The sequence below is a fragment of the Plectropomus leopardus genome, chromosome 3 (assembly GCF_008729295.1).
Source record: "Plectropomus leopardus isolate mb chromosome 3, YSFRI_Pleo_2.0, whole genome shotgun sequence".
NCBI lineage: Eukaryota > Metazoa > Chordata > Actinopteri > Perciformes > Serranidae > Plectropomus > Plectropomus leopardus.
Genome location: NC_056465.1, coordinates 29,546,923 through 29,572,148, shown reverse-complemented (window position 1 = coordinate 29,572,148; position 25,226 = coordinate 29,546,923). Strand labels below are relative to the sequence as shown.

The 25,226-nt window shown below is 38.7% G+C and overlaps 2 protein-coding genes across 2 annotated transcripts; one reads left to right on the top strand and one right to left on the bottom strand.

The window, feature by feature from the left end:
* Positions 1 to 1,083: 1,083 nt before the first annotated feature.
* chaf1a (chromatin assembly factor 1, subunit A (p150)) lies at positions 1,084 to 13,678 on the bottom strand. The gene is given in 17 exon segments (XM_042484221.1): positions 1,084 to 1,959; positions 2,785 to 2,869; positions 3,036 to 3,357; positions 3,639 to 3,804; positions 4,611 to 4,860; positions 4,971 to 5,069; positions 5,810 to 5,890; positions 6,174 to 6,342; positions 7,725 to 7,942; positions 8,168 to 8,236; positions 8,337 to 8,418; positions 8,555 to 8,784; positions 8,926 to 8,988; positions 9,932 to 10,371; positions 10,374 to 10,546; positions 11,995 to 12,042; positions 13,415 to 13,678. Coding segments are annotated over 15 exon segments (2,541 nt in total). The 5' UTR covers positions 10,528 to 10,546; positions 11,995 to 12,042; positions 13,415 to 13,678; the 3' UTR covers positions 1,084 to 1,846.
* A 1,831-nt stretch (positions 13,679 to 15,509) lies between these two features.
* scamp4 (secretory carrier membrane protein 4) lies at positions 15,510 to 24,220 on the top strand. Its single transcript, XM_042484027.1, has 7 exons — positions 15,510 to 15,591; positions 17,082 to 17,108; positions 17,317 to 17,445; positions 17,597 to 17,753; positions 19,539 to 19,640; positions 22,283 to 22,400; positions 22,527 to 24,220. Exons 2-7 carry the CDS (start codon positions 17,102 to 17,104, stop codon positions 22,713 to 22,715), a joined length of 702 nt encoding a protein of 233 aa, XP_042339961.1. The 5' UTR covers positions 15,510 to 15,591; positions 17,082 to 17,101; the 3' UTR covers positions 22,716 to 24,220.
* Positions 24,221 to 25,226: the final 1,006 nt, after the last annotated feature.

The window sequence follows — 25,226 nt, the reverse complement described above, 5'->3', positions numbered from 1 at the left end:
CTTTTTTAAGCTTAACGCTGTTTGTTATTACTCTACATATCAGCAGAAACACAACATCTCCGACAATGAATGCCGGTAGCAGCAGGTTCACTATGTATATGCTTCTGTGTAGCTGCCAAAAGACACTGCCGCTTAATACAGAAATACTGGAGGAAAACCTTTTGCAATCTCTAGATGAACTATAACTTTAGTGAGATTTGAAGTTATTTTACTGTCCTGGAGCACCCAGTCATACTCAAATCAATCCAATCAAGATTTGCACCAAGACTCAAGATCTGTAGGCATCTGAGCAGTTCATGCCGGGAAAAAACAAAGCACATTTCCCTCCATTTAGTGTTCAACTTGTAACTGCTGACGGAGATGCCTCTACTATTGACTTCAAGGGCTTAATGTTTATGTTTCAAGTCATTTGTTGGTGTAAAAATAAGCAAAAAAAGTCCCATTACATCCCCAGTGTGTATCACAGTTGAGCAGGTTCATGCCCGTGTCTTCTTGTGTTTGACAGCCATTGAACTGCTGCCCTTTAACGCGTGGTGTTTGCACATAAAGTGATGCTGCTGCCTGCTCACTCTTTGTACCAAGACTGAATTGGCCTTTGATTAAATATTTCACAATAAAATCCTTTCATTAACAAATGAATGGATTTAGTCCACAGGGCTTTCAAGTTAAAACCAAAACAAGATGTGTTGATTTAAAAATAGTTTAAAAAATGTTCATGTCTGTGACATATTCTAAAGATATTGACAACTGTGTCACATGGACAAAACAGGCGTGGCTCTGAATCTTTAGGTTAGCAGCTGAGCTGCTCGTGCAGGCTGTGTGTAATGTTCCAGCCTGTTAACGTGTGCGGAAGTAGAAAAACTAGATATTCGGCAACACAGGTGTTGCTAATGCAGGCAGTTTGGCCCGAGTGTCGGGCTCTACAGCATCTCCAGTACTCTTAAATGTTCTAGTCTCAACACAGTTTCTGATAAGAAACAAAAGCTGTCAGAATAGCAACGCTGTCAGCGTCACGCTACTATCAGGCACCTTGAATAAGTGTCAAGGAATGAATGGAGTATAAAAGTGCAGTACTTTTATTCATGTTTAATGAATTTATCTTGTTCAAGTATTCTTGAAAAAATACAGAAAATACATATTTATAAAACACTGTGACATTGGACCTAACTGTACAAGTACAGATCTAGCAACTACTCCAGTGAGCTGTCAGAGTTAGAAATTGCAGAATAAATGCACCCCATTGAATTGAAGGGAAATGACAGATGGACTTTCAGCCTCTCATTTCCCAACCCTTATTTCTGGTAAACTATATATATACACACACACACACACACACAGACTAGAAGATGTCCAATAACATCATGAAGTCAATATTTCAAAAACTGTAAATAATGCTGTTTTTGATGTTTTGGAAGCTTCTTCTCACAAAAATTGGACATATCTGTTCTGCTTTTCCTCTCTCTGTTCAACCCAATCTGCTGTAGCTAAAGCAGTGCCAGAGAGACTTTAAAGAGGCCCGTGCCAACCCTGTCTGACTGAAACGTCAATGCAAAAATCAATCAGACACACAGTTAATGAGCATTGGACAAAACTGCCCCCCCAAAATCAAGTCAGACACTCCTGATTTTATGCACATTTCACAGACCAGATGACTCCTGACTCCTTAAAAAAAAAAAAAAGTGAAAACAAACTCATAATTATGAGCAGAAGCCACCTGCTTGTACCTGTGTGCTGCCTCATCTTGCTTGAAGACTTGATTCTGTCCCAGATGCAGTTTATAACCAGGAGGGAGACATTTATGAGGGAAGCGGGGTAGCTTGGTTAGAGGAGCCGGCCTCTCCTGTCCTCAGGCAGTGGCGAGTGTAGGAGCAGCGCTGGCCACGGGGAGAGCAGCTGTGTCGGAGGGAGTGACTTCCATCAGACAGTCTCCCTCGCTGGAGGAGTTCTTGCTGGTTGGAGCTAAAGAGAAACATTTAAAAGGTCTCATTTAGATCATGAAAAACAACATACAAATGCATGTAAAACTGGATACTATCAAGAATTTGCAGGTGTTACTCAACGAGACAGATGCCTAAAACACACTTTACAAAATGTGTTTCTTCATTGGAGTCTGCCTGATCTTGCATAAAGCCAGGCTAGCTGTTTCCAAGTAAGGATAACTGCCTCCTGACAAAGACATGAATTTGGTATCAATCCTCTCTTCTAATGACTATAACATGTTTCCCAGAGCTAAACTTAGGCCCTGTTTACAAGTACAGAGATATTTTTGAAAATCAATATTTTCCTCTGTATTCTGGCCTGTCATTGACATGTAAGAAGAGTTTTAGGTCACAATAACTAAGATTTAAAATAATTAAAAAAAAAAAAAAAAAACACCCGTGAAGGTTTTTCAAAACTGTGAATTTGGAAAACTTTGACTGCATCTCCTCAAATTGTGCATGCACACTGTTAATTTGTGTCATGAGTGTGCATCACAAATGACAACAGTGGAGTACCGCTACTGTGAGGTTACACTGAGCAGCCGCTCCACCTCGCCATCCATCCATGTATGAGTCACATTTCAATTCTGCACCAGAAAGATGTTAAATACATAAGCATTACACTTGTAAAAAATACAGAATTTATCAGCTACCATTATTTGAATTGGTAATATATCCAAAGGAAAATAATCTCACTACACGTGCTCAGAATCTCTGGTATCTTAATATTTTTTTAAATGGTCTGAATCTCAGAGTAAACATTAAAAGTTGACAGACATCTTTTTATTTTTCCTGTGTAACTCACCAGTCTGTGTGGAGATGAGGACACAGTCATCCTCGTCGTCATCCTCGGTGTCAGCTTGAAAACCGTCGGCCTCCATTGCTTCCGTCTGGAAAATGCAGTGATGAAAGACCATTTGAGACTGTGACATGCTACAATCAGCAGGTGAATAGCGCGTTTCCATGAGATGATCATCTTTTGAAAGATATACGAAAAAGGGAGCACAAAGAACTAAATGTTGCAGCAAAGTCTGCATGGTGATTAAAATTCTCTACCTGCCCGGGGTCAGTACACCTCTTCATGAACTTTGTGATTGACATGCTGCCTGTGCTCTTTCTTTTGTTGGAGGACGAAGACGTGGTGGAGGAGGTTTGTGGTGTAGTGGGAGAGTTTCCCTGAGAGCCGGTGGCTGCCTGGGGTTCTTCACGGGACTCTTCTCGAGCTCCTGTAGTGAGGTAGGTCCACTGGCACGGCACAGGAAGAGCCTCCTGCGCAAAGCGGGACAGGACGTCTGTGTGCACGTACCAGCAGCAGCGTCTGTAGGTGGAGCGCTTCTCATAAACAGCATTGCTCTTGATGAGGCGCCTTAACTGTATTCTGATAAGAGGGAGGGGAAAATGCCATTTTAACTGACGTAAAACTAGAGAATTTATTTCTAAATAACATGTACAGTGAAAGAAATTTTTGGATAATACACTTTACATTCAGACTTGTTTTACGTCTTTCATTGTATTCGTTATTATTGTGTAAACAGTACTACAGAAATGTATTTCCCAGTATAGTGAATATTGTTTTACTTTTAGCTAAGACAACTACTTCGATATCTTTATTGTATATTTTTGTAGTTCACATGTTATCAGCAAATACTGTTGTTTCACCTGGTGGGGATATTTTCTGCGGGGCTCTGAGGGCTGGACAGTTCAGGAGGTGGCGATGACGAGGAGGAGGAAGAGGTCTGCTGACGACAAAACTCCAGAAATTCATTGATGATCACTTTGCAGCTGTTGATGTTGCCATGCAACAGAGGCAGCAGCTGACCGAGTACTGTGGGAGAAAAGAGATTTTTTTTTATTGTGTGATAGTGGAATCACTTTCCATTGTGTCCTGTATGGAATGAAAGCGACACGGTGAAAAAAGCTGTTACTGATATAGTCATGCTGCATATCACTAAAGATACGGTGCCCATTTATACATTTATATGGAGGAAAAGCCTGAGTTTATCCACATGCTGAAAACTATCAACCCCTGGTACGTGCTACCAAGCCATAAGTATTTTGCTGAACTTGCCCCTAAGAAATCAGAGATTTTATTTTTAGGCCACAGATCATATGCATGGGAGCAGGAAATAATCTTCCATGCGATCTTTTCTGCAAATTTCCCACCTAAAGACCTGGTAACACTTCAGGGAAAAGGCTGGTATGGCTGTGTTGAATGAAGCCGTAACATTGCAGGGACAAGCACATAAAGACTTATGTCCATCTGACGAAAGACGCTCTCAGTAAGAGCGTGTGAAAACCAGCCGCTGGACTCCACATTTGACATATTTTATTTGCAATTTGTTTTTGATTAAGCATCAAGGCCAATACTTTCACAGGTGATTTTATAACTATCAAGTTTCTTTAGAATTTTATGGCGGTTGGCATCAATAAATGCTGCATTAGTGCCACCTGCTGGACCGACCCTTGCTCCATCTATTCCAGCATCGCCACGTGTGAAAAAGCGCATGATGGAAATGTTCCTGAATGTAGTGTAGTGTAAATCCAACACAAGTGATGCCTGAAAAGTTCTCGCAGTAATTTACCGAGAACTGTGGATGTAAGATGATTAAGTGAATCACGTCACACTCTTACACTGTGCTTCTCTCTGACGCTTCTCTGAGAGCTCGTCTGGGCTCGGGCTGCTGTCTGCCTTGGGTAAAGGCTCGACCAGACACATCTCATAAGGCTGGAAGAGTGTCATCGCAGGTCCTTCTCCCTCCCAGACGCAGCCCCTCACCACCGGATCCAGCACCTTCATCTTCTTCTTGTTGGACATCAGCTCATCCCACTCCTTCGCCTTCACTCGCTGACGTAGTTTCTGCTTCTCTGGATCGCCGCCCTCCTGGAAGGTTGCATGTGTGTTATTGGTGACTCGATATCTCAACAGAAAATATTTTTGAAACAAGAACTAAATTTGCAAAAAAACAACTGATATTGCAGCTCCCTTCATACCTCTTCCTCTGGAGCTCCCTCATCATCTGAAAGGTAGCCGTGAGGAACAAAGAAGCCGTCATCATCATCGTCATCTTCACCTCCTTCCTCCTCATCTTCCTGAAAATGATCAACGGGTCAAAGTTGTTTTAAATAAATGTTACCATCATCTTCTTGAGGTGATTTTTTTATAACAGTGTGTGCTTTATTGCCTGCATAATAAACAAAAGCATATTTCTTTCTATGCTGTTTCATGCAAAAAATCCAATTCTACCCTACTCAATGCTTAAATTATTCAGATATTTTCATTTGGTGAGATACAAAGGTATGCTAGTATTCCAGTAAAAGTATTTTAAGGTACCATTTCATCTCAAAAAAAACAAAACAAAACAAAACAAACAAAAAAAAAAACCATTTATTGGAAGCTTTTCAGGTTCAACATTAAGGTTTTGGTTTTTTTTTTCACTTGCCCCATCAGGCAGTGGATTGGAAATTTACTTGCCAAAGTCAATTTCTTAATTTTCATTTCATTTTGCTTTACAATTTAAAATGTTACCTTTTTTGTCTCTCTTCTGGAAAACTCAACAAAACACATCTGAAGAAAAAGTCACTGCTCACAACTACTCTGCCTGTTTCAAGGCCTTACAAGCCGATTTTTGTGATGTATTGACATAAATGGAAACTAATAGTACCTGAGAGCTGGTAAATCAAAAAATGTGTGCTTTGGTTGGTTATAGTGCTGATAGTATACTATTTGCCAGGGAACAGCGAGACAGTATTACATGTGTATTAAACTATAATACTGGACAATGATGTAGATGTGTAAATGTGCATGCTTTTTCACCCTCCAATAAACTCACCCCTTCACTGTGTGACAGGGATTCTCCTGGTTCCTCTTCCTCCCATTCTTCATCACTGTCCACCTCATAGTCCAACAAATCCTGTGGTGACAGAAAACACGATTAGTGTCACAGGTACACAAACAATTCTTGGATAAAGTCAAAATACTGAATAAAAGCTAAAATGTGAAAAGCAATTCAGAAGCATGGCTAAATAAGTTTGGGTTCTCAGTTTTCTTCTGTACTGCATTACATTTAAATATACACCAAAATAATTATTATTTTTATCTATGACTAGAAAAGTCAGTCATGTTTAGTGCAGTTAGGATCTCTGACTTGTAGAGTCTAAACTAAAAAGTTTGATCTTTTTGCCAAAAAGTTTTACCTTGTCTAGTTTTAAGGGGCAGCGGGGCGAGATGTGTGAACTCTTCTTACTCCAGGTTCCCCAGTACGCTGGACGGTAGTTCTCATGAAACTGCAGCAGCTTCATGGGTCCATAACGTTTACGATCTGGTACACCATCTGGTTTAGGCCCCTCTACTGTTATACAGTCGCTGAAAAAACATTACACACAGAGAGAAAGAATGTTAGAACCATAAAGCCACAGTTACGTTTTATTTAAGTGTATTTGTTTTTCAAAATCTATATGTAGGCACACATGATGCAGTATCTGAAGTACAAAAAACACTAAATAACTTGATCAAAAAACAGCACTGTCTGTTCTGGCTGAGATCACTAAAACAATGTGGGAACCATGGCATAAAAAACTGAAGATGACAAAGATATCCCTTCAGCAAAGTGATAGTATGGAAACCAGCTGGTTGCTATAGAAAGTTAATTTGGTGAATATGTAGAATATGTCCAGAAAGACCGTTCATTAGGAGCGCTGACAGAATATATGTTGATCAACTGACTGATGTCTTTATTTCGAGCAGGTAAAAAACACAACAAAAACAGCTGTGAAAAACATATGAATTAAAAAAAGGGGGAAAATGACAAGTGCAAAATGTATACCATTAGGTTATTCACGGCTCCACTCTGTAGGAGCGCAGACTGTATTTTGGGCACAAATGGAGAAGCAGAATGCTAGGAACAGTGAATTAAGTCAATTTTAACCGTTTGTTGCACCGTGTCTTAAAAGTCTGCAGTCACTTCTCTGTAGCAGCTGCTTCTCTAATTTATCAATCTGCTCTGCTCTTCTGATCAGTGATCTATCCCACAACTCAAACTCCACAAACTGGTGCAGAGGGAAAAAAAACTCATTAAGAGTTATCTTGCACTGCGTTAATGGATCCACGAGGGGACACAGACTGATACAAAGGGACACACACACAAAAACAGAACGTTTTCTGAATTGCGCGGTTGATAAAACGTGCTATTTAAATGAATTTGCCTCGCTTACAAACAATTTCAAAAAAGTTAATCTACAATACTAAAACTTTGCATATTTGTAACTGCATCACAATACCTTACACGTAGCAGAATGATGTTTATTAGTTCCTCACAGAGACCTAGATATTAGCCAATACACAAAAAGCGGGTGTCGCAGTCATGGGAGAAAAAATTGGATGGGTGCAGCAAACCATCTGTTAACCCATCATTTCAATGGTGATTTCATTCATCTTATACTGGTAAGATCCTCATCATTATAATCCCACCATATAGCATTTTTTATCCTTAGACTGTTGAAGAAAACCTTTGCACACTTGAATGTGTGACAGGTGCGTCGGAGGACGGAGCAATCTAAAGAACAAAGAGAGAAACTCCCGCACACTGTACCGCTTAGTGCTGACATATTTATTGAGTCTAGCAAAACAAAAAAAAAAACAAAAAACAATCCTAGTTTTTGGCGATAAATATAGAGGTCGGTGGACATGGGGTGATCATGGGGACAACGGAGTGCACAAATTAGGATGATCACTATTTTCAGTCTTACCTGAGAGGGTCTGTCTGTCTGGGTTTGGTGGGTCCTGAGCTGCGCGGTTGCTGTCCGATCCAGTCTTTCAGTCCATTCAGGTTATCAGCAGGGTTCCTCAAACATCGGTCCAGTTCCTCCAGAACAGAGTCCTCACACTGGACCCGGCAGAGTGGCGCCAGAGCCATGTGTTCTTTAATCTCAAAAGGAGCAAACTTCCCACACGCGGCTGCAAGTGTCTGAAATGGCAAAGTTTGAGTCATATTTAAATTTATTTACAGCATGTGTTGCAACTCAAACAAAACACTACGTCCTTGAAGCTAATTTTGATTATGTGCTAAAGATTTCAAGATGATCACTGGGTTTTTTAGGCAACTTAGTGCTGCAGTAAGCACTGTAGTGATATGCTAAATACACCCGATTAATAAAGTTATTTTGTGTAAGTAAGTGTGATACCTGCTTACCTTTGGAGCCTGTTGAACCTTGGGTTTCTGCAGAAAACGTGTAATTTCTGCTTTCTCAGCTTTGAGGCGCTGTGAAAACATACACATTGGTTAACTGATCCATTACAAATCTTGAACACAAAACATTGTACTGTCTATCTCAAAATAACACTTAATTACATAAACTTACATCCTTCTCTTCTTTCAACCGTTTTTCTTCTTCCTTCATTTGCTTCTCCTCTTCCTTCTTCCGTTTTTCTTCAAGCTTTGCCCTGAAGGAAGTGTAAAGCAAAAAAACGAAGCACACAAAAATCAGTGTGATTGCATTTTTAACCAACACTGACTTGCACAAATGAGAACCTGTAAAATACACGAGTCTTAACTTTAAAGGAACCTTGCATTACTCACTCTTGCTTTGATTTCCGTAGTTCCTCTTTTGCTTTTAACCTCTCTGCTTTTTCCCTCTCCTCCTTCTCCTTTTTCTCCCGTTTATCTTTTTCTTTTTTCTCTCGTTTTTCCCGTTCTCGCTCATCCTTTAGCCTACGAGCCTCTTCTCTCTTCTTCTCTTTCGCTGCTTTAGCTTCTTCCCTCTGGCGTTCTTTCTCCTGCCGCAGCCGCAGCCTCTCCTCTTGTTCGTTCTACAAATGCAAAAGTTCAGTGACATTAAAATAACGCATAACAATTGTAGGTTGTTTCTGAAGCCATGTTATTAAACAGACAACTCAGGCATTAGACACAGAATTCAAACCCCACTTGACTGTATACATCAAAAGTCCCACCTTTAGTGAGCGTCTTTTGATGGTTTTCTGATCCGACGGTATCTTGGGCGTCGTCTTTGGCTCCTAGGAAGAAAGGGGAAAAATTAAATATTGAGATTTTCTAATTTTCTCCATTTCACCAAGCCCTACTTCATAGTTTACAAATTACTGCAGTAAAATTGATATTGCACTATATTTAAAACCTTGAACCACCGTACTGTAGATGTTTCTAAAATCTTCTTGTGTGTCAATACATCCACTATCTGAAAGCACTCAGATGTCCTCAAAAGGCTGTTACAATATTAATAGAGGTATCTGAATTAATATTAACAGATATTTGACTTGTCAGTATTGTCAATTTCTAATGTGGTAAGACCCGTAAAAAATAATCTACATCATGAATTACTGGTAAGTCGTAATGCATTTCTTATACGTAAATATTAAAACATGCTTTCTTCCAATAATACAAGAAGAAAGCAGATGCTAATGAAAATTATTTTAAACACTGAACCACCAACAATTATTGCTTGAATTTAGGATGTGCAAGATTAGTCGATTAAGCGTAGCTACGTAGTCGCCAGCAGACAAAACAAAACGCTTAAACTTATAAAAATTATTATTTTGAGCAGAATTGAATTAAATCAAATGAAAATGCTGTTCATCAGACATGTTTCAGTACCACACATTTAAAACGTAATTTGGTAGGCCAAAAAACATGATGTTTTAAATGGCTCTCATAATACACACAACAATTTTCAGAATATTTTTTATCTTAATTTTGACAGTTTATGTTGTTCTGTTTCTTTTTTCATTTAAATGTCAGAAAAATTAGTTGTTAGGAACATCACTACATTTGGTATTTCACTGCTGTACTTTCTGATAAACTATTTGCTTTTTGGTCTGATGTATGCAGCTACACTACCAAATGAACTGAAGGAATACTGATAAATGCATATTGTGGGATTTTGCATCAGTTAATACTAGACATAGAGGGATTCAATAAAAAAAAAGTTAGATAGATACATACTGAAGATTTTCTAGTAGTAGGGGTACTCGTGGGTGTAGGATCATCAGTCTTAGACTTCTCTGGTGAGCTGTCAGATTCAGGGCTGACAGATGAAGCTGACAGCATGGACCTGTTTCCTAAACTGGAAACGTTTCCTGACTCATCCTGCTCCTCTCGCTCACTTTCCGAATCCTGCGTTGTGTCAAGCTGCGAAGTCGACGCTGTCTGATTACCATCTTCTTTATCTTCGCTGTCCACTGTGCAGTCTGACGTGTGTGTTTTAGGAATGTGATCAACGTTGCTGGATTTTCCAGAAGATGCAGTTTTGTCTTTTCCCTGATGCTTGTCTTTTGCAGGTGAAAGGAGGGATTTTACAGGAGACAAAGCGCTGTCCTCAGTTAGATCTATAACCATGTTCTCATCTGAAGGTGCTGGGCGCCTACGGCTCAGGAAGCCATCAAGGGCCCGCGACCATTAACCAGTGGTGGTCCGCTGTGTATGGGAAGAGCGGAGGACTCATTCTCGTTTTCATTGTCCCCGTCTTGAACTCCTGGTTTGGGGCAGGCATGTGTACAGGGGCGTTTAGGAGGCTGGTTCTCTTTAGGTTCAGGGTTCATGCGCTTGAATGGAGACGAGCTGCAGGCAGAGTTTAAAAAAATAAATAAAAATGTCACTTTAATTGCCGTTTGTGTTGTTCATCAAAATAGAGTCTGAGAGCAACAACAAAAAAATAAAAAGTTAAATTAATATTTATAATCATCAATATCCTCATAGACTAAATAGAGAGACAACATAGATTTAAGAGATGTAGCAAATTTAGGTCTCATATCTGCAGAGGGAAATTATAACCACATACATTTTAAGCAGGGTTGATTGTTCCATCATCTGAGCTTGTGCAACTAATTACAAAATACTGATTATAGTACCAAAAGAGAACATGATCATAAAAATATGCAAATTGGGAATAATCAAGTAAAAAGAAGCAATACATAAAATGTAAATCAGTGTATGGCACTGGTTCCTAACTTGGGAATCCTATGGGTCAGCAAAACTTAACCAGGGGTCTTCTTCTTGATTTTAAAGGTTAATTTTAAAAAATATGTGCCTTCTTTATATATATATATATATATATATATATATATATATATATAAAAAGTAGGCCTACCTCTTAGCATCCGTGAATTCATGTGAAGACAGAAAACTTGATGAAATTCTTTTAATTTTAGATTAGTATTCAAGATAAAATGTTTTTAAAATCTATTGTTTTAAATTGTGATACTAAATGGGTTGATTGAATGTTGTTATTATTATTGTTTCTGTGGATCTCTCCCTTTCTCTCTCCTCCTCCTCCTGAGATTTCAACCCTTTTTTACCTATTTATTTATTTATTTCATGGGTGGGGGTTCCTTAATCACTGTGGGGGACAGAGGGATGTTGTATGCTGCAAAGCCTTCTGAGGCAAATTGTCATTTATTTTATATAATAATGTTTTCAGTCATGTTTTTAATTGTTTGCATGCCCTGATGTCCTTCTGTTTTAGTGGCTATCTAAACACTTGGCCCAGGTCAAAAGCTGAAAATTAGTCTGGCTAACACTAGCACATTTACAGCAATCTTTATTAGGGTGCAAGGTCCCTGAAAAAATAAAATAATAAATTTTGCAGTACTGGCTCCTCGGCTGTGGAACAACCTCCCACTGAGCAACAGATCCGCTGACTCTGTTCATGCTTTTAAATCACATCTGAAAACTTTATCTTATAGTAAGGCTTCTCCTAATAATTAATAGACTTACATTATTACACTTTTTTATTTCTCTTATTATTATTTCTTCTAATTCAGTTACTTTGTGCGTGTGTATGCACTGGTGTGTGCGTGTGTATACATATATGTATGTCTTTATGAGTATATGTAAGTGTATGTATATGCATATGTTTCATTATTATTGCTTTTGGTTTTTAGACAGCCCTTTGTGCATTTGCTCATTAAGTGCTACACAAAAAGTTTATTGTTTCTTATTACTAAACAAATAAATATATAAATCACACATGAAATACTGAAATTGTGTCATATATTAAACATATTTACCTTGGATAAGTTTCTTGTTGGCATTGTTACTTGACTTACAATCCATGCCTGAAAGAATGGAAAACACAGGCACATCAGAAATAATACTTCACACTTCAAAATATTTATTTCTTGGAATAATGATCCATTGTCTGGTCACATCAAAAACGAGCTTTGACAACAATGAAACTTTGAACATCTGTTAGGTTTTTTGGCAGAACATGAAAAAACAACACTAACTGATGTTGACAACCATGACAAATATAAAGCCTTAGTATAAAACTCGTTTTAATTAATATCCTTGAATTAAGATCTACCTTGGCCGGGATCAAACATTTAACGCATTAAGAACTCCATTCAGCCACCGTTTTATTGTTCAGTCTCCGCTTTCAGCAGCCTCACATTATTTTACGACTGTAATCACCACATGCCAACGTAGTTTCTGTACTCCGGCTCTCCAAAATCCTGATCACACCGTTAAAGTTTATCGACTAGTACAAATGTCGGGAAAGTATTGTATTTAAAGTGTTGCATTACATGCATTGCATTAGTTTACAAAGTCGATGTGCTAACGTAACACTGTGACAATGAGTGTAATGGTTGTGTTTGGTTTGCTCTCCCGCCAACCGGCGTATTATTAGTCTGTGCTGCAGCAGCCTGCAGGCCCCTCTGTGTCCGCAGAGCAGCCTCTTCATTCGCCTGTCAGGCAACGGATGCATGCCCGACAACAAAGCTGAAAACTTCACCCCTTCAGAAACTCCTTATATGTGTCTTAAGCCGCGAAAAACGTGGGTGTGTAAATCGACCGATGCAACGAAGCAGCTCGGGTGATTCACCACCCTTAACAACTTTTACTTAAAGGTTAACCAACTCACAGATGCTAATGAGACTAGCCTGTCTGCTAACCTGACAGACTAGCCTCTGCTAGGCACCTCGGAAAGTGCTACCGCATAGCTAAGCAACACAGCAAGCCGTGTAGCAAAGTTTGCCACTAGTTTACCAAGCTAAAGTGGGTAAAGTTACAGTCCTGCGACTAAAACACGTTTAGTTAGAGGTCTGACTAACTTTAGCGTGATGTTATTGTGTCTCTTTTGACGCGAAAGTTACCGAGTTCTCGTTAGGTAACACGATAACATTAGCAAGATAGCAGTACATAGCTAGCTGTAGTGTTAGAAATATTCACGTAAATATTGATAATTATCAGTAAACGTCCACTTCCTAACAATGACACTAGCTAATATTAACTGATGTTGATAACCGTTAGTAAAGACTGGTTGGTAGCGTTAACTAAACGTCAAGCAGCCGACATATTTATCTTTGTCATCCTTTTATGGACGCGAAATTGTAGTCGTAACTTTATTGCGTCCACATAATAGTAATAAACGTTTGAACAAATTGATAAAACCATATGTTGGTTGCTAGAAATGTCTTTAACCGTTACCTCTTCTGCGGGGAGTCGATGCTGCCAAATGGCCGTCCACTGATGGGTTTTCCGCCGCCAACATCCCAACTACTAAGCCGGGGCTCCTCTCGCTTGCGATACTGTCCGGTTAAACAGCCGTGCACTTGACGAAAACACCCAAGAATCGACCCCGATAACAAACCAAATAGTATTATGCTATTTAAACGACATGTATTTCTAATTTATTTCACATAAAACATAACGCTTTCTCCTCCAGCAGCTCCCACATACTCCCCGCTGCCTGCCTCGCGCTCCCCCAGTCGGAATTGGCGGGAAGTGTGTCACTTGCGTCAATAACTGTCGCTGATTGGTCAAAGCCGAGTTACCGTCACCGATGGAGGCGCTTGTTTTGTATAACGGCGTTGCACGTTTGTGACCCGTTTCGTTTAAAAAAAAGCGTTTTGGAGCGTTTTTAAAAACGCTGGTACAGTTTAAAATGTGGCGTTACACTTGAATTATTCCACAGAAAAACAGAAAGTGTGAGCTCATTTCATTCAGTAGTCTGAATCTGTTTAATTTTTGTTTTAGTCAACATAGCGTCCGTGTTGTTCGGGACACCCTGTGCTAGAAATCGAAAGGTGACACGTTTACCTCACAGGGTCTGATGTGTCGAGATTTGTGATTGGCCGCGGAGTTTGACTCTCAGAAGTCAGGGTTGCCATGTTGTGGGGCAATAAAATGAAAGAAAGGAGTCGGAAATAAATCCTATAAGGAGGATGGCGCTCCCCGGGCGACTGTTTATATTAAACAGTACCTATCATGAATTCCGCGTATCACATGATTTCCCCAACACGTGTGTGGATCAGGCTGCTTTTACACATTTCATTTTAGCTCCTAGATGTTTCCATTTACTTGCTGTTACATGTAACAAATAATTCCGTATTTATTCCAGCAACCTCTGCACTCCAAAGATAGATATGTTTATGTATACATTTAAATCTGTACATAGCAATCATTTTTTGTTTACCTTGTTAAGCTTTGTTGTCATAGTATTTTGCTGTTGTGTCTATGTCTGTGGAAGTTCACTATTCCATGTATCTGTACAACACTTAGGGACTGTTATTTATGTGGGGGAGGGAGTGTTGCAAAACGAGGAGGCATATTAAATAATATTTTTTAAATCACGAAGGAGGGATTTGTGTTTTTATCGGCTCAGGGGATGGACAGGAAAGGTTAAATAGTTGTATTTTTGTATTTATTTAATTACATTCTCAACCCCAAATCCAGCCAATGAGTTTGAAAGGTGTGTTTTCTTTAGAAAATCTCCAAAATTACACTGTTTATCATGGCCAGAAACTTTAAAACTGCACTGTAATATTGCACACACAGCTTGTGTAATTATGTGATTTGTAGGGAGAATCTGCATTTTGCTTAAGAAATTAGCAGGTTGTTTTAGTGGTAACTCTCAGTCCTGCACCGATAGCAGCCCATTGCATTGCTTCCAATACCTACATTTGGTGTGAATATACAAAAAAAAATAAATGCATGTTCAGATATGGTGGATGGAGGGTCGTGCATTTTCTCAGTCACTTTTGGGTGGCTCAAGGAAAAATATTTGCAGCTTTGGGGAAGGTCAAGATTTTTTTTTTTAAAGTTTCCAGTAAGTTTCCATTTGTTAACTTTGTTTTTTTGGTAAATCTCATTCAGATATTTTTTTATTTTCTCATCTTATGTGTGTAGTACATTGGTAATGTTGCCCCCCCCCCCCCCCCCCCCCCCCATAAGCCTTCAGACCCTAACTTGACCAATAAAGTTAACTGACTACAATTGAAAGTGTAGTTACTCACTTTCACCACTCACAGTTTACTTGGTGTCAGTGATAAAGTAAGATGTTGATCAATAACTGCTCTGCTCCAATATGATAATTACCCTGCCCTAAACTGTTTACAGACCGTCTGTATTTGATTTACATGGGTGGGATCCACCAAACGGGCGTCATGTTGGAATCACGCGTTCAACGTTTACCGCTCACAGGAACCCTGGGACTTGTAGTTCTTCGGGCAACCGAGCGCGTTGAGTTCAAACAGTTCAGAACTACATACGCCACAGTGTCGCGCAGCCGCAGTGAGTCCGATGGGGTCGAATAAGCGCATCCCGAGTGATTTCTGGACCCCTGCAGTTGTCGACGGAAACGTGAGGAGATAAACGCTATCCCGGTAATACTGACAAATCTATATTACTCTTTACGCTGTCTTGTTAGCTGCAACAGCATTTATTTCTCCGTGTTAACCGTGAGCTACTCAACAAAATGAAACAGAAACGATGACGGTAGATGAAGAGACACTTAGCTCCCCTCTGCTTCTGTAATGTTACTTAGCTGTCGCTGTAGCTGCTATCTAACTGTATACTATCACACGTTAAGTAAACAAATGATAAATTAACCAAAGTATGGTTAAAAGACAAAACTAGAGATTTTCACGTTTTTGTGTTACAACTAATTAAGCTAACTGTTTGACTAAAGTTTGACCGGTTTAACGTCACTTTAACTGGTGTCAGTAACTTGTAAATTGTGATGATTGTTAGCTAGGTTTTTTAGCCATCAAGCACTTAAAAAAACAACAATAAGGGGAATAAAAAAAGCAGTAAGGAGTATTATATACATAAAGGGTCAAGTCAGGTAATGTGGGACATCAGGTTGCATGGTAGAAATACATATTGGGCTCTAATATGTTATTGCAGTGTTTCTTGATTGATCTGACATAACGAGAATTTGCAAAGATTAAAAAAATAACTGGCCCCAGAACTTGCAAGCCATGTGCTATGTCAATTTCCTCATTTTAGCAAGCACTGCAGCTACAATATAAAGAGTATAATAGCAAAAAGGGGTTAAGGGCGTTGCTTTAATTAACTGTTTGATTTGTTAATTATTTATAATAAAAATATTTCAACAATACACTTAGCTTCCCATTACTAATTAGTAATGTATTCAGGTAAAATGGGACAAAAAAATCAGCTCAAATGGGATAGTTTTCTGAAGGGTAATGATATTTTTAGGGTTCGAGGTGCTATAAAATTATGACTTGTGCTATTGTGTGCTACCCTATCATATTAAAGATATTTTAAAATATTTTTTGTCACTTTTGGCACCAAAGAAACAGAAAGCAAAATGAAGAGTTATGTTACATTAATTATTTAAGGAATCAGTGACTGAGCTGATAAATTGATTTGACCATTTTAAAAACAAACATGACCGTTGCATGTTACCTTATTAGCTGTCTTAGTTTACCAGTTGCTGATGTGTTGAAATATTAAACTTGGCAACATATTTTCTGTATAGAAATATAGCAGACATACATAACAAGGTCTAAAAGAAACACATAGGTAGTGTTCAAAATTTTAGCTGGATTTCTTGATAAACTACCAAAAAGTGTGTCAAATTTCCCAAATTACTCTAATTAGGACACAGATAAAGGCCCATCGTGTACTACATAAAACAGACAGTTGTTTAGGTACAAATATACAAAAGATACAATATTTTTTAAAAAAAACAACAACAAAAAAACAGGAAATACACAGCATTACATTATGCACGTTCTTGTAATATGACAGGAAAATTGTTTTTTGAAAAGAGGCTTTCTGAATGAAATGGGATCGAAGAATGAAGGTCAAGTGCTTATTTGTATTTCTGTTTATTCTTATTTTCCAGGGAAGAATTGGGATTTCAAAATGGGAGGTATATAACTTAAAACTTTGATCTATCTATCTATCTATCCATCTATCTATCTATCTATATGGGGTCTATCTTCTGTAAAGTCACATTCCTTTCTCTATTCTTCCACATTCCTCTCTCCTCTGCCTTGTAATCAGGCATGTTGTGACATAACTGGAATATAAAATAGTAAGATGGTTATATCAGGACAACACTTTGTTTTTTGTTTCAGAGCGTGTAAATAACTTTCCTCCCCTGCCTCAGTTCATGAGAATAAAGCCGTGCTTTTACCAAAATATTGAGGAGGAAATCCCTGCGCCGCACCAGCAGCTCGTGCGCAGAGTCTACACACTGTGGATGAGTACGTTTTTCACACATTTCCTTTCACTGTGTTAGTCATTTTTCATTTGAAGAGTACGCATTCTCTCCTCTGCAGTCATGTTGCAAAATCATTCACTACAGTTCTCCTTTTTACATCTGTCCATGTCTTTACTGTCCTTTCTCCCCTGCAGTGTATTCAGGCACGCTGTGCTTCAATGTGATTTCATGTATTGCTTGGTGGGCTGGGGGTGGAAGTGCGCAAAACTTTGGCTTTTCCCTGCTCTGGCTCATCCTCTTCAGCCCGTGCAGTTACACCTGCTGGTTCAGACCGCTCTACAAAGCCTTCAGGTTAGTCACCATTTGGTTAATATCATGAAACAGAATCATTTCTGAACGCGCACTGAAGTTTATTAAGAGTTCACATCACCAGAAGAGCCTCTGTAAGATAAGATAAGATAAGATAAGATAATCCTTTATTAGTCCCACAGTGGGGAAATTTCCAACATTGCAGCAGCAAAGGGATAGCAAAATAGCAAGATAACTGTGCAAAATAAACTGTATTAATAAATAAGTACAAAAAACATGCAGGATGAAGATGAAGGATAGTATAGTTTTCATGTAAAAATATAACATCAGACACACAAGTATGAGTCGTCAGGTGTAGAAATACACACACACATACATCCAGGCAGAACCCCAAACACAACAGAAATATAACAACAGGATTGAGGTTTTGCATTTTCAAAAATGTTCATTAGCAACTAGAAGGTTACACGGACAGCGCAGACCTCCGCCAAAACCAATAATTCATTCTTCTATGAAAATGTAGGGTGTAGGTGTAGTTTCAGTAGGGACTCTTGCTGTCATGGGTGAGTGAGAGGAAAGATCATAAGAGTAGGTGGTAGATGACACTGATAAGAAATTACTCAGAAGTTCATTAAAGGTAGTGTGGTTTCAGCGACAGCCTGGGAAAATCCTTCAGTGATTGATGTGAACGCTCTATTTAATGCATTAGCTGTGTCTTTGAAAAGAACATCACCATTAATGACGCTGCAGACGGCTCCAGTCATAAGATCTGTTATGAAATAACTGTGAGCTTTGCTTGTTTAAAATTAAACATTTTTGCGATCTGTAACGTCATGAGCATGAATTTCTGTCAGATAATTATTATTCACCCAACATTTTAACTCAGTTTTTTTTTACATTGTCAAGGTAATCTGCAGGTCTTGAAAAGTCTTAGATATCATTGAATTTAGTTTCTTCAAAAAGGCCTTTCGAGCTGTTAAAAAGTCTGGAATTTGTTTTGCAAAAGTCTTGAATATTTTTTCCTGCCGACCGGAGAGAGAATGTGTTTGTATCTGATTGTGAGCTGTCGGGAAGCATCACAAACCTGTGATCTAAAAGAGGGGGATCCTTTACAGTGTTTCAGTCTGCACCGTTAGGTACTGAAAGCACCGTCACTACTGGGGGCTGCAGAAGTTTTGGTAAAAACTTGCGGCCTTTCTGGGTTCATGCTATGTTAATATTTTCACTTATATCATGGTCCAAGCTCGGAACAGTGAGGAATTATCATCGTTTATGAAAAAAAAATAGTTTTTTGAGGGGCTAGATATGGACCAAAATCCACAAAACCTTGCACAAACATCAGATCCTGTCAGAATGTTTGCTATTTAGGGCATGAAGTAGCTTATTTGGTAGAGTGGGTGCCCCATGTACAGAGGCTATGTCATCCCCCCTCTCGCCTCCTTTCACAAGCTGTCCTATCCATTAAAAAAAAGGCCAAAGCTGATAAAATCTTGCATTTTTAATTAATGGTGTGGCCTTGGTGAGGCGTCAGATTTCCATGTTTCACCATGAAACGGGAAGTACATTTTATTCCCACTTTACATTTACCTGCTGGAAATGGTTATAGGCCGAATTGCTTCTACAAATTTTCAATTATCCTTTCATTCTTTGGAAAGTATGATTGCAAAACAAGTGTGCGCTTGTGTTTTATGTGGTATTAAAAACACTCAAATTACTTCCACATGTTGACAGGTGGTAGGAGGAAGCAGCATTGTAACAAAAATAGAGCAAATCTTGGCTTGTTAGTTTTCTACTGCATCATCTCTTCCTATTCTCTTTTGTTCACAGGGCTGATAGCTCGTTCAACTTCATGGCCTTCTTCTTCATCTTCTTTCTTCAGTGCGTCTTGGCGCTCATCCAGACTTTAGGCTTCTCTGGCTGGGGAACATGGTGAGTTCAACCAAACCTGCTTTGAAGCCTGTGTGGATGTTGCCTGCCAGTTTTTTACCAGAAAGTGGGTCATAAAGGTTACTTGTAAAAGGATCGTGGCAGCTGGAAAATGTGTTTTCCATCAGACACTTACATTTTCACACATGATGATTTGGATAGTCATACACTGGAGGAATCATTGGCCACTTAATATTATATGTAAATAGTCGATCAGGTTTTAGCTGTAACCTCAAAGGAAACGTTTAGTATTTGTCAACCTGGATCCTATTTACACATCCTTTTGGTTTCTAAATAACAATTTTTGAAATTGGTCCAGTGTTGAGTGTCAGGGCTGCAGGTTGCTGCAGTGTAACCACTCTGGGCATTTTGGCATTGTCAATAAATGTCCTCTACAATTGTTTGTTTTTGTCACTGACAGGCTCAGATTGTTATTTGAAATGTTGGACAATTCATGGAGAGTATCCCTACAGAGATACACCTCTTTGCTTAACAGTAAGATCCCTTTCGTTTAACCAGAAACTGCCCCGAAATGGTTATGGCAAAGCCATCAGACTCCATTTAAATAAACCGTCATTTTAGCTCGTATAAAGTCAGCATATTTTCACATTTAAGTGGGTGAATCAAGGGTTTATTTCACCAAACCAATAGTTGGTAAATGTTGGAACAGGGAAAAGACAGACCAAGACTCTTGTTGTTAGTTTTATTTTGTTTCTGTTGACTCTAAATTAAGTGTGTTTTACGCTGATACAATTACTGTTTATTTAAATGGAGTCTGGTGGGTTTGGCAACGTTGATTTTCAGGCTGTTTCTGGTTAAACACTAAGAATCTTAATCCTCAACAAAAAGGTCTCTCTCTGTTCAGATAATTTCCACAATGTTGTCAGACACTTAAAATAACAATTGGAGCCTGTAAGTGGCAAAAACAAGCACTTATGTGGATGCAGATTACCTTGCAAACATGCCCTGAACAGATACATTGCAGCCTGTTTTTGCTCAATACTGGATCAATTTCAAAAATTGGTGTTTCCCATTAGTCACATAGACACACAACATGTGCAAATTGGGCCCGAGTTAAAAAAAAAAAAAAGAAACTCAACCTTTTCTTTTAAGATTAGGTGAGACAAGTGTAGTATACCTATTGATTTTAAATATTAGTTTGTCAGAATCAAAATCCGGTTTTATTACCGAGTACATTTCCATATACAAGGAATTTGACTTGGTGTTTTGGTGCAAAACAGTTAACATAAAGAAAGTATAAAAATATTGAATTTAAATAGTATAAGACATAAGATAGAAATATGGAAGCATAATAATAGAATAATAGAATATAAAGAACACAAAATGTGTGTACAAAAGGAGCAATGGAGGAATTGAACAGTTGTGCAGAAATTGGAGTTACAGTGTAAATATCTACAGTCTTAAATAGATGAATTAATCTACAGTGTGCAGTGTAAACAGAGAAAGTCCAGTCCAGTGTGCGTTAATGTAACGCATAAAAACTGATTTGGCCTCACATTAATAGGACGTTTTCAGACTCCGGGGCTGGATGAGAGCCTGTGTCATGTGGGGGGATGGGCCAGAGTGTTGTTCATGATGGTGACAACAGAGAAAGAAACTGTTCTTAAGGCGTGAGGTTTTGATCCTGATGGACCTCAGCCTCAGAGGGGGAGGGGTTTCAAAAAGTCCATGTCCGGGCTGAGAGGGGTCGGCCACAATTTTACCTGCACGCCTCAGGGCCCTGGAGGTGTACAGGTCTTGGAGAGATGAAAAAATTCACTAAAGACAGATTTCTAAATTCTAAAAACAGTCAACACTCAACATTTGTCACACTGATACTCACAAAATAAACCTTTTTTCATAACAGACAGTTGCACGTCATTGTAGGGAAAGCACAGGTGTATTCAATCACATTAATGATAGCTGCATACTACTTAGGAGAGGCCCCTCTATCGTCTGTGCTGGCTCTCTGGAACCGCTCGCAGGGGCCCATCATTAATGTGATCAATTTCAGCTGTGCTGTTGCTACTGTGACAAGTCAAAGTGTCTGCTCTGAAAGAGGATTATTTTTTTGTAATTATTTTTCAAAAACTATTACTTTAAAGTATTAAAAATGTATACAAATCAGCTAGCCTTAATTGTGCACAGACATAGTATATAAATTAACTGTAAAAATGTTAAGATATATTGTATCTTAATTTTTTTATGAGGGACTTTCTCATGTACTTTTTGAGTAAATTGTAAAAATCCTGTGTTCCCATTCAGACTCTTACTGTTCAAATGTCACATTGATCTTTTTTTTAGAGACCGTGTGGAGTGGAGAATTGCTTAAAAAAAGCTATTTTCATTTTTAGTCATATAATTTTTAACATAAACAACTTTCCTTAAACTAAGCGATATTTGAGTCCAGTAACACGACAGCTGCTTGTGATTTTAACACCGTTCACTCATGATATAATCTGTCATGTAAAAAGGAAATTTGACACTGATTGTCAGTATGCTGTTTGCCACTGCATCTGTTTCCTCACTGCTTAATGGCTCATTGATAACTTTGTGTATTTGTGATAAATCCATTTTGCTATTTGCACACTGTACAATACACTAACTAACACTAACTCCATCTCGCTCTCACCAACACATCAAAGCGGCTGGATTGCGACAGTGATGTTTTTCAGCACAAATGTGGGCTCCGGTATAGTGATGCTTATCACAACTGTGCTCTTCACTGTGGTGACTGCTTTAATGGCACTAGTTCTCATTAAGGTGAGTGAACACACATGCACACAAACTTGCATTTATTTATTGATTTGTGCTTTAATCCAACACAGACTCTTGATACAAATACATTATATTATGAACTTTTTTCCTTTCTTCCTTTTCGTGTGGTAGGTGCACAGAATGTACCGTGGCGGAGGCGGTAGTTTGGAGCGCGCTCAGGAAGAGTGGAGCACCGGGGTGTGGAAGAGTGCACCAGTGAGGGAAGCAGGGTTCAACGCTGTTGCTCAGACGGCCCAGGGCCCGAGTTTGCCCCAGTACCCTGCTGCAGTGCCGAGTTACCCGGACAACAGTCACTGGTGATAGCCGAGAGTCGCCTCTAGATGGAGACACATATCTGGTCGTTCCTGTGGTGCACAAGGGTGCACTTCAAAGCTCCATATCATCTCACACTAACATGACAAAACACAGATTTCTTCTTTTTTTTTTTTTTTAAATGAGAGGATACGATAAAAAGTTGTGTTTTTTTAAGAGTTTTGCCACCAAAACTCATTGCTATACTTGTAGAAGAGGGTTATCTTCAAAATATGCCATTCCATTTCAACTTTTGTTTACATATAGTTTATTAAAATTAACTATAATTTTAATGCTCAAAAGAAATTTGTTTAGGAAAATGTACAGTCTCGCAAATATGCAATTGGAAACTAACAGAGTGTGAACTGTTTCTGGATAGTATGTGAAGGATGTGTGCCTTATGGACCTTTATGATAGTTTTAAGTATTGCCAAATCTGCATGCTAGAAATCGTAGTGTGCCGAACAACAGGGGTCTTTTCCTTTTGCTACGAGAGGACGTCTGCAAACTGCACGATTTTTATCTGGTGGAATTCTCTTCTGTGTTTTCTGTCAGTTTATCTTTGATACGCTGTGCTTGAAATCTCCATGCTTGCCTGCTTTGGCTGTGATTTCTTGAAATGCGCCTTAATATTGCGTGCAGATTTTTTGTATGTGAAAAATATCTTGCTCGACTTTCGCCTTAACAAGCTGCTCTTTGTTTTTTTTTTTTTTGTCAAACTGGATTTATGCTTCAGTGAAGCAATGTGTGGAAACATTTCAAAAAGTTGTTGGTGCGTAATCCTCCCCTGTGATTTCTCACTTATGTGCCAAAACACTTTTCTTGCCTCTTTCCATTATTTGGATACTGAAAAAAAATCACACCCAAATTAGATATTGTGTTGCACTCTTGTTTCTGTTGTTCCAAAGCTACTCTGTTTGCTTTTTGTGGTCAGCGCCCTGCAGTGAAAGAACCTTATCAGCTGATGTCGATGTTCCACTCACTTTTCCCACAGATAGACTGAATTTTTGTGTTTGAGTGCAGTGTGCTTGCATGCAGCCTATCATGGGTGTGAACAGGATTCTCTTATTTCAAATGAACTCGTGTAACCAATTCATACAGACACAAACAACCAGCTGACTGAGCTGAAAATGGATGTAGTGAAGTAAAATCCCGCATGTAAATGTAGTCAGTCTGTTTAAAATGCACTCTGATATTCCAAATTTGGACTAATTTACCGTCATTCCAACAAAACTCCTGATTAAAGTCAACAACTGTGTCTTTTTACGCAGGTAATTTAATCTTTCATCTACTTTGATTTTGGCTCGATGATACAAAAAAGGCCTATATGAAGTGTAAGCACCGCCTCATATTGATTTATTTTTCTTTCCTTGTTACAAAAAGTGTCCTTCATGGCCAACTGCCAAGATTAGTATTTTGATTTTTCTCTGTTATTTGATAAGTGATGAAATGAAAATGGATATGTTAAAGTAACCTTTAAATATTGCAACATTTCAATAAATATTCATATTCCCATCGCGTCTGTTTGTCCCCGCTGAATGTCAGATACACTTTAAAGGTTTCTGTTTGTGGTGAAAATCTGAGAAATTGCTGCTATTGTATAGAAAACAGCAGCTCAGTTCTGTGTTTGACTATATGTAACCTTAAAACTGTGTTTAGTGATGTTGACACGTCTAGTTTAATACTGGTGTTAAAGAAAGTTAACCCCAAATTTTTCCTGCAGTGCTAACTATCAGTCAAGATTGTTTTGGTGTGAGTTGCCAAGTGTTGGAGATAACAGCCCATAGGACAGCTTAACCATTTTGAAACCTACATCGTTATCAGTTTTCTCCTACTGTGTCCAGAGGCTTTTCACAAGCACTTAAGACCTCTGACACCTGAACACATGGGTTTGATTTCTTTTGAAAACATGGAAAAAAGGCTATGAGCAACTTGTCAAGAAATTTTCTGCAAATTAAAAAAAAAAAAAGAAAAATACCAGAAAAATAACATCAACGAGAAAAGAAATTATTAGAAAGTTAACAAAAAAAGGAAAACATGTCCAGAAACTTAATTATTCTAATTCTATATTATTGCATATTATTTATTTTAGTTCCTTTTTGGGGTAATTTCCCTTTTTTCTATTTTCTTTTTAATTTTTAATAAAAATTTAATTTCATGCCAATTTGGGGGGCATTTCTTAGAAAGTTGCTCAATCCCTTTTTCAGGCCAATTTAACCAGGTTTCAAAGGGTTAAGCATGAAAGAGGGGATGACATGCAGCAAGGGGCTGCAGGCTGGAGGTGAGCCTGTAGCCACTGTGGCGAGGACACAGCCTCCGTACATGGGTTGGCCACTTTACCAGGCAAACTTATGAGTGCCCCTTCACACTCTTAAAATGATGCAAAGCTTCAATGATACCAGTTGCCTTGAGTCACCGGTTACCTCTTGTGCCCATGTGTTGTCTGCTGTGGTCCCCACTTTTGCTGTGTTTTATTTCTGTATCTCTTGTCCTCACTGTATTTTTTTTTACTCTGGCAAAG

What these genes read in the sequence shown, in the direction of transcription:
- scamp4 (XM_042484027.1), top strand. An exon ending in CCGCTCTACAAAGCCTTCAG is followed by an intron (nt 17,754 to 19,538) that starts GTTAGTCACCAT and finishes TTTTGTTCACAG; the next exon opens with GGCTGATAGCTCGTTCAACT. An exon ending in TGGCACTAGTTCTCATTAAG is followed by an intron (nt 22,401 to 22,526) that starts GTGAGTGAACAC and finishes TTCGTGTGGTAG; the next exon opens with GTGCACAGAATGTACCGTGG.